The following is a 9,938-nucleotide window of genomic DNA, read 5'->3' as shown; positions in this document are numbered from 1 at the left end:
AAACTAAGAGCTGGCTTTTTTCTGGGGGATGCCTTGAGTCTAATGAGGGGAGCCTTGAGACTAAAAATGTTGAGAACCACCAGCCTAGGTGTTTACAAGTGTACGTATTCAACTGTTTCCATGATCAGGGCTTAAGATTGTAAGCTGCTTGGGGCAGAAAATGCCTTATTGTGGATTTGTCTCACAGTTTCTCAGTCTTGGATGGAAACCTTTTTGTACCATGGCTCTGGAAACAGCACAAATAATTATGAAGGATGGTAATAAATGAGAGACAAAGAATACCTTGCATTCAACTTTATCCCAACTATATAGCTGGTCCAATAAAAGATATCACCCTAAGAAATCTTTGCTTCTCCCATGATTTCTGGACCATCATGGCTACAACATCACTCCTACACTATGAAGATAAATAACACATTCCAGTCAAAGGTCTGCCCAGGCTGAACAACCTAGCAGGCCAGCATGCTTGAGACGCACCAATTTCTGTAGCTAATCATATGCCAGGAAGTGATGGAGTCAGCATAACATCTAGCCACCTCTGAAGGCTGAATGACCAGGTATGCATTCCTGGCTGAGCTGACTGGGAGCAGCCTTGGCACATATCCACAGGGAGGCTTCAAACTCCTGTCTGTGGAGCCATACGGAGAGTCCTTAGCCACCCTGTTGCCATGACAATAAATAAGGTTGAACTACAATTTTATTTTTTTACCCTTCATTTCTTTATTTGCTAATTCCCAATGGGTCTTCTGGTCAAGCAAATTAGCTTATTCCTGTGATGTGTGCATTTGTGCCTATGCTGAACAGGACTTATAGAAAAAGCAAAAGCATTTCTTCAAGCTTGGGTCCTGCAGGGGGTTAAGAACATGAATCACTTTATTCACATGAGTGATCCTACTGGAATCAGTGGGACTGCGCTGCTCAGTAGTGTTACTCATGCTCTTAAGGCCCTTCGCAGCCCCTATACATATTCCAACTCAGGTGAAAAGTCAGGGATCCTCTCCAAAAGAAAGAGTCACATACACTCACAGTGGCTGAAGGTTCTTATTAAGCACCCAGCTTTTTTGTCCTTTAAAGGCGCAGCGAGAGAAAACACTACAATTAATGTGAACTTTCTTTTTTGTCTGTGATTTCATATGCACAGAAATGCTCTGCTGCAAAAGCTGAGCGTGTTGGGTAGCTGGCTTTACATATTTATCCTGAATTATTACTTCTCTATTGTTTTGTCTGTGGCTACTGCTTTTGGACATCCTTGGGTTTTGACGGTCACATCAAAGGAGCTGCTCTGGCGTGAGAACCGGTCAATGTGAGCCAGATAATTCATGGATTTATTACTGAGGTCTGTTCCCATGATTGTCAGTGGGCAGCAGGCACTGGGTGTCGTAATCCTCATTCTCTTGGTAAAGCACATACTGCCTTAAAAAGGTTTAATGATCCAACAGTGATTTACTAATGGGAATCTTTCTTGTGGGTCTATCAGGCCTTGAAGGAGGACAGTGCGACACACAAAGGTTACTTTTGCTGGCAGTATCAAAAATCTTTTTCACACAGAAATGATCACTGTCCATAATATTTTATCTGCACAGACCACTGTGTACAGCCTAATTAAAATTAAACCAATCAACTTAGCTGTGCATGCATTCAGGAGCATTATGATCACTTGCTTTTAGGGGGAGGGTGTCAATATCATGGCTGAGAACATTATACAGTTAGTGAAGACACACACTTGTAACAATAAAACAAAACAAGATTTAACAAGGGGGAGAGGTACTCAAGTTTCTACAGTAGCCATCTATAACTGCAGACTTATCAGGAGTGTGTATGTCAAACTAGATATTTTTTAGGGATATGGATAAAAACTTTGAGTGTGTCTGGTTGCCTGCTTACTTTTACTCTGCTTCCAGCAAATTTCTGGCTTTCATTTTTGCCAGCTATGAGGGCTGCATTTTGGAGCAGCTGTCCAGAAAGGGATGAGGATAGGGGAAAGAAGAGGAAGTGATTGTAACCAACCAAACTAAATGAAATATTCTTAGAGCAACAGGAGACGATTTGCATGGTTGCCACTTCCTTTTAACCATACTGGTGCTTTTCAGAGAAACAGAACCAAAAAACAAACAAACCCAAAACAAAATTAACAGCACCTTCTTCCCATCAACAATACATTAAGTCATAAAATGAATGTGAGGAGTAAGAATATGATTTTATTTTCAGGCTTGTGTGTATCACAAGTGCAGTTCTGGAGAGGTCCATAAAAACTTTAGCATTATTTGAACTATCCATATGCAATTTATGTAACTGTGCTCATCTGATTACAAATATGCATCTTAAAAGACCATCATTGTCTTCTAAAATTCCCAAAAAGAGCCTCCAAAAGAGAACAAAGAAAAATGAAGGGTTTAATCAGAAAAATAAAAGGGAAAGTCCTCTAAGCAATCTTCCTTTTGCTTCCTTGCACATCATGCGGTCATTCACTTGGTTGTCACACAATGTACAGTTATACTGAACACTATATATGGGCATCACTTAGAGAAAAAAACTCTTTTCCTTTCAATTTGCCAGAAATATATTGTTTCTGGGATTAGTGTCATGATTTAACAGAAGAGACTCTCAGAGCTAATACACACAAAGATGTGGGCAGAGTCAGAAATTTCCTGGCTGGCTGCAGTATAATGTTGCATTAATATATTTCTGCATCATGAAAACCTTCTTTATAAGAAGAAAATATTAAAGATATGTGATAGAAAAAGGAATATAAAACTCACACTGCAAAAAGAGGCTCCATGGATGAAATAATATCCCTGCTCTGGTGCACAAGCCGCATGCATTGTTTGTAACCACTTATTCTGCCTGAAGGCAGTGGGCACGTCTACACATGATGCTTACTGCACAGTAGCATGCTGGTCAAGAACCATGCTACTAACTGTAGCCAGTAACTGTAATTACTGTGCATTTAGTTAGTACTTCATTAAGCAAATACTAAACTAAATGTGCAGTAACTACTGTGCATTAATGAACATGTAGATGTGCTCAGTAGTGCCAGTCTCAAGTGTTTAAAAATGAGTCTGCTTCCCCAAATCATTAAATTAGCTTCCCACCCCAGGGTTCTCTTTTAATACCACATGTTGGGTTCTCATATGCTTTGCTGTGATTGTTGTTTTTGGTCCCTGACTCCCTGGAAAGCAAGAGCCAGACTTAGACCTCTCTCCAGGCTGAGTAGAGATAAGATAAATATATATATGCTATTCACGCATAAATAAGGAACAATTGCTTGTGGCCATTACTATCATAGAAACAACAAAATATTTCCCAGGTGATTACTTATCAAAGCCAAGACAATCTTGGACCAAAGCCAACCTGTAAACTCAGGAATGATTGGGCTGATACTTGGACTGATATGGTCACCTGCTTTAGCTACTTGGCTGGCTAAGCACCCAGAAATTGCTCGTTCAACTGCAATTTACTGTGATGCCTGTAACAGAGTCATTTGGGGTGTGCATGTCCATCAGCAATGGAGCTAAGATGGTTAAACCAGTAGCATAACTAGGGTTGGACATGTGCAGCATGATCCCCTGGTGCCAATTTAGAGGGGGCACCAGAATAGAGGCTTCTAGGGAGCCTGTGCTGTGGCAGCAGTAACTACCTACATTTCGGGAGGTAAGTACACAGCCTGCCACCCTCAACTCTTACTCTGGGGGTGAAAACAGACATTGCTTTTGTGCTGCCATAAAAATTCTTATGGCAGCACAAAGGCCAAACAAAGAGATGTCCTTGCCTCTTGTCACACTACAAACACCCCAAATCTGCGTCCACAACAAAGGTGGTGTCAATTTGTGCAACTATTTAGTGGAAGACCTGTGTTTACTTTATGGTGTGACAGCCCCAGAAGCCTGGATGTGCCTGTGCTGCCTACTGCCCCAGGCAGGTACTCCAGGGACTTGAGGGCCCCAATCCTGTGCACCCTGGGAATTTGTGTGCAGGATCAGACCCCTCAAGCCCTAGGTGTCTCTGCCCAGCTTCTTCTGCTTACTGAAATGCACCCCTGGGACTTCCAGGGCATGTCTCTCTAAGTGGGGAAAATCAGGGTTACCCTGATTACCAACATGTGCTTACCAATATCTACAGAGATCCTGGGCGTGTGTCTTGGTAAGTGGGAAAAGCTGGATAGGCACCCCCCAGGACCTAAGGAGCCTGATCCACTTAAGCCCCATGAAGTGGGTCAGGTGTCCCAGGGCACATCCTTGCTTCATGTGGCGACATCTATTTCTAGCCTAGCCATCTCTGTGTAGAGGGCATCAAAATCCCCAGTTAGGCCTCTGAGTTAAGACCACGAGCTAAAAAATATGTACTAGACTTTACAAAGGGGAAAAGCTGAAAGAGGATCAGGACTGTGAATCACTTTGAACAAAAATTAAACCCAAACAATTTATAGCATACATAAAGTTCAACACATTTCTTGTTGAACAGCCAAACTACTTGGGGCTATTGGAGCAAATTTTCATGCGTGCAATGCTGAAGTTATCTAAACCTCTGGGAGAGCATTGTTCAGGAGACTGGTAATGACAGACAACACTGATACCAACCACTATATTTGGTTTCCGTAACGCTTTCTGTAATAAAGGGGCCTTGCAACCTTTTATAAGACTATTTAATACTTTCATTGTTTGCAACAGTGCTTTGCAATTTGGCATAGGCAAAGCCCAAGATTTAGAGACACACCCTTCATTTCTCTCCTCATAGCTTGTTAGGTTTGGTTGAGATATGAACCATTAAACTTGCCCCTTCCTTTCTGTTGCTGGTGTTGCACACACGGGAAATAAATGTGTCAGCCTATCAAAGTAACAACTGCACACAGACAATCCAGGGTTAGACCCATGCTTCTGCCAAGGAACAGCAGCACACCCTGATCTGGCTATACCTGCAAGCTGTGTACAGAGTGAGCTGCAGCTGGGCAAAGATCCCCCTGCACCAAACATACCTGCACCCCAGCAGTCCATTTCCCACCCCAGAGCAGATGATCAGGTAGGAACTGTCCTGTTTCCCGGCTCAGGAAAGAGAGAGGTGGGCCAGGTTCACCAACTCCACCTCATGACCCAGCTCAGCAGCCCACTCCTCTCCAAGGTTTGATAGTTGCATGGTTCTATAGCCCAGGTAGTACAATAATTTTTGAGGGGTTTGTTTTGTTGAGGGCTGTTGACAGCTGCAGCTGTTGACAGAATCTGGTTTTAACTTTTTCCTTATAAAAATAATCCTAAAATTACATCCAAAAAAGTTAAAAGAACAAAGGTTGCAGCCAAACAGTCAAAGATTAGGAAACAGCCAACTTATAATTAACCATGCAACCTTAAGTAGCCCCCCTTGTGCATATGTGCAATGATAAAGTCTTTAATTATATGATAATTTTCACCACGCAGCCCTTACTCAAGTGCACAGGATAAAGGCAGAAAGGGGCTGAATTGAGGTTACATGGGTAACCATAAATCTAGTATCTTCTATCTTCTATCTAGTATCTTCTATCTTCTATCTTTTAAATCATCAATTTTGCAACATACTTTTGTTATATACTAGGGTATGGAATCTTCTGCCTCTGACTTGTCAGTACCATTATAGCCAAAGTCAGCAAAGACTGGAAGTTTTTACTCTCAGATGGCTATTCAGCAATGTCCATGAAAGATGTTTGGTCTCAGTTAAATTTCACTTGGCAAATGTCCACAGCACAGCCCCACAGTTGGCACTCTGGTTGGTATTCTCAGCAGAGATGCCAAGGACTAAATGGGCATGAAGGCTGAGCTACTATTTCCTCCCTACAGCTGACCCTCCCAGATAATTTTAAGAGAGTGGTTGTCAGTAGCATAACAAGTGGTGGGCAACCAAGGCACCAGCCCTAGGGCCCCACTTAAAAGGGAGCACAAGAATAGGAGACTTTGCCACAGCTGGATTGGCCCCTACCACTGCCTAGGGCACAGCCCCTAGTTGTTATGCCTCTTGTTTTGTCATGGCATTAACAGGTTCTTAACAGAAGTGTGCACTACCACTGCTTATAACTTTTTAGTTGAGTTGATTAAAGAAAGACAAAAAGACATTGGCCTTCACAAGTTATCAATTTGATCCTTTATCTGGGCACTGAAATTGATATACTTGAACTCATGGATGCACGCAAAATTACCCAGCAACCCAAGCCTTGTTTTGAAGTTAAAAATCAGTATTCTACTTCTGCTCATTAGGCTTTAAGGTATTTAGAATTATGATATATTTTAAAACTAAATTTCTGCAAGGGATGAAAAGGAAGCATTTGGGATTCAGAATTATGAGCTATGTCTTCTATGATTGGGTGTGCACACATATAACTGGGCCAAAATGAAGCCCGAGGGGAAACACAGACAACGGCTGCCTGTGGAACACTTCATAACGTACCATGGTCTTACAGGTAATGCTTATAGCTAATACAAAAGAGCCAAGACTGGCTGTATCTGTTCTCTTTTGTGCAAATAAAGTGTGCCTTTTCATCAGCTTACGACTTGCCAATTAAATTCTTATTCCTGAGACAGTTGGCAGAAAAGCTAAGGTACTGGAACTGGATATTGTTAAACATCCCCATGCAATAGAATGGTACTTGTATTCCAAAAGAGAAAAAAAAATCCCTCCTCAAACAACAAAACCCCCGAGAACATAAACCATCCCCTGTCCATTCTTTACCATTCTACTGTTCAAGCAAACAGAGGTCAGCCTGCGCTGGCACAGTAGGCCAGTCTATTCAAATTAAGGTTGACAGTATTTTTTTTACTGTTCGGAACAAGGACTAGGCACTGGAGATCCAGGCCCTGGAATTATACATTAGCCTCTGACATGGATTTACACTTGCGTGCCCTTGAATGTACAAGGGCACCTCTGTGCCTGTGCCTCCCCCTATAAAATGGGCAAAATAATATTGCTTCATTTCCCATGTCAAGCCTCAAGATGGTTTGAGAATTAAACTCAAAGCCTGGCAAATTCAAGGCAAGAATCTATGCTATTAATCAGTGAAGGATTTGTAAAATAGACGAGCAGAACTGGTGATAAAATATTACCCTCTCCCACATAAACATGTTTGAGGATTTCAGGGGTTTAGCATCTGGCACACGCATTCCAGACAGTCCCAAGTGCTTAGTAAGTGTTTTTAGTGAAAGATGAGTCTGGAACCCACAGCTATTTCTTATTGTAGCTGGGGTGAAGGGACTGGTTTGTATTGCCAAGCTTGCTGTCAGTTATACTGTGAACCAGTTTATAAGTTTAAAAACAATACTGTTTCATTGGCAGTGTTTTGATCCCTCCCATCTCAAGCACGCTGCATAACGGATGTACTTTCTGAATGAGCCCAGGTCAAAAGAAAAAGCAGTAGCTTACAGACTCTCATTAGCAGAGGTAGACACTTGTAACTTCAAATCCAATTAGGTTTAAGAGAAGCACACAGAAACTGAAACAAATCATCCATAAAACGCAGTCAAAAAGGACTTCGTTTAATTAGTGATATGTAAAGACTTTTGCATAGAAAAAGGTTAACAAAGTAATGCACAAAAGACCAACTAGGTACAGTATTTTTAAAACAAATATTTTAAAGTATATTTTGCATAATGTTTAACATTTGCAATGTTTATTGCTTTCTCCACACAGCAGAGAAATCAAGTGCATAATAATACATGCTGTGTTTTATTTTTACATAAAATCTCTAGTTCTTGAGTTGATGTATTAAAATACTTAGGTTACTTTAAGTCATCGTAATAAAAAATGAAAGCAAAACCTTTTATGCAGCACTAGTTGTCTGGGTATTGACATCCCCTTTAGTACATTCATTTTGGTTTGGAATCAAACCCACATTACAATGTTGGCATGTAAAAAGCCAATTTAAAAATCACCCCCACAGTAACTTCATTCATACCCAGAGCGATAGTTATCCCCAGAAGTTGATAGTAGAGGAAGAGGAATCTTGCACAGAATCAGCTAAAAGTAAATGTCCAAATGCAACTAAATAAGTTAAAATTAACTCTTAACAACATTGAGTCTCTTGTATTGGCATGAATCAACCACATTGATGTGTGCACGCTTTTAGTAGGCAATTACTTCTGTGTGCACTATGTTCATTGTAGAGATACAAGCAAGCACCATATTTTAAGCCATGAAAAAGTGCCTCAAGGCCCCCAGGCAATGCTGAAATGTTTGTTAATCCAAGCACTGATAAGATAATTGCTTTTACCAATGCTATGCTAGATGTCACCATTTGGCAAGTCTGTACAGAGAAGGTAAACTAGGTAAGATAAAACTGTCAAGCTGAACATATTTTTTCGGCAATCCTTTTGGCTAAATAAACCGGTTGATTTAGAGAATATAGTCTTTCCTGGAATTGTATCAAATGTCTGTAATTTAAATCTATGGTTTTCCTGCCCAGCTCCCCAATCTTTTTTCATCCTTTAGCAATGTTATCAGCTTTACAAGATCACATACACGCACACCTACACACACACACACACTTATGTTTTGAAAGGTGAGGCACTTAGTTGAACTTGAACATTTTGTTCAGCCTTATGAGAGTGTTATGGGTACAATCCCTCTCCTCCCTGCCAAATGACAATGATTATCTGAAGTATTATTAGTTCTAAAGTCTACACATTTCCCAGTAAACTTTTACCGTGGGGTTTCCAAAAGCCACTGCTGCTCATCAAGGTGCCATAAGCAAAACAAAGGCAAATCTACCCAATACAACCACATGTCCTGTTTGAAGTCTGTGACTAGAATAGCTTTGCTGTTCCTTGCTTGGCTTTCAGGCATCTATAAGGCTATACAGATCTTTAACCTGGCTGAACAAGGACATTGACTTACTACTGCATACAGTCCAAAGGAGGTTTGTGGAGTGGGGCAAATCTAAAAAGCTCCCACTTCGGTGCCCCACGGCCGGTAGGGTTTACTGTTTCCACCATTGCCTGCTTGCTGAGGACTGGAAGCTGTTGACACAGATAATGGTGGACTAATTGCTGTTGCAGCTGCCACTGCTGCTGCTGCACTAGGTGGAAGCATTGGGAATGCTCCAGTGAAGGAGAGAGGGAAACTCTGAGCAGCTGCAGTAGCTGCAGCAGCAGCAGCATGTACTGTGGCTGAGAGCGAGAGAAGAGAGGTAGAAAGTGGTGGGACACAAGGAGCAACACTGCCAGCAGAGGGCATTCGGAGTGTGGAGTCAGCGTGGGCAAACGTGGCTGTGAGAAGCGCAGAACCATGTGGAGGCATTTCCGTGGCGGTGGAGAGTCTACAAGGAGCAGCGTCGGAGTGAAGTCCATTCTGATGAAACAGAGCGGTTGGGAGGTGATGAAATGCAGCTGTCCAGTGGTGAGGATGCAAGGGATGATGGTGATGGGCCATAGATGAGGTCATTGCAGCAGCTTCCCTCTGAGAGGCACAAGTGCTGAGATGAGAGACGAGCCTAACGCGTAGTGGATCAGAGGTGTCCAGACCTTCCACAGAGCTCAGGTATCTTGCCACTTCTGTTAAACATTCTCGGAATCCAATGCTCATGAAATCCATGGCTAGAGCATGAGCATCAAAATAACCTAAAAGGAAGTTAAAAAGATACATTGAGTATGAGATGATTTCTTAACCCATCTTAGCTAGCAATCAGCAAAATCCTGACTAAGTACTTGTATCATCTGTTTGTGGGTTGAGAATTTCAGGGAGGAAAGTTTGCTTTGTAAAATTACTTGTGTGACTATCTGTGGTAATCCAATACGCTACAGTTGTTCTTGCAACCAAATATTACAACGAAGAAAAATTAAGACCATCAGCATTTGAGGTTCTCCAAAAAGCTATATGGTACTTCTCATCTTGCACTGCGGGAGAGGCAAATTCCATGGTGTGCTTTTCCAGAATAGTGTGTGTGTGTGTGTGTGTGTGTGTGTGTGTGTGTGTGTGTGCGCGCGCGT

General features: G+C 41.8%; 1 protein-coding gene across 3 annotated transcripts in view; it reads right to left on the bottom strand.

Annotated features, from left to right (window-relative positions):
- Positions 1–7,475: 7,475 nt before the first annotated feature.
- The window catches only part of HEY2 (hes related family bHLH transcription factor with YRPW motif 2), a 19,795-nt gene continuing 17,332 nt past the window's right edge, over positions 7,476–9,938 (bottom strand). For all 3 annotated transcript variants that reach the window (XM_006027720.3, XM_025209007.1, XM_006027719.3), the window contains one exon: positions 7,476–9,569. In XM_006027720.3, the coding sequence (XP_006027782.1) occupies positions 8,890–9,569 (680 nt within the window). In that variant the 3' untranslated portion in view covers positions 7,476–8,889. The remainder of the gene's footprint in view (positions 9,570–9,938) is intronic.

Source organism: Alligator sinensis, unplaced genomic scaffold, assembly GCF_000455745.1.
Source record: "Alligator sinensis unplaced genomic scaffold, ASM45574v1 scaffold257_1, whole genome shotgun sequence".
NCBI lineage: Eukaryota > Metazoa > Chordata > Crocodylia > Alligatoridae > Alligator > Alligator sinensis.
Note: the sequence above shows the minus strand (reverse complement) of the source record. Positions and strands in the feature narration are given on the sequence as shown.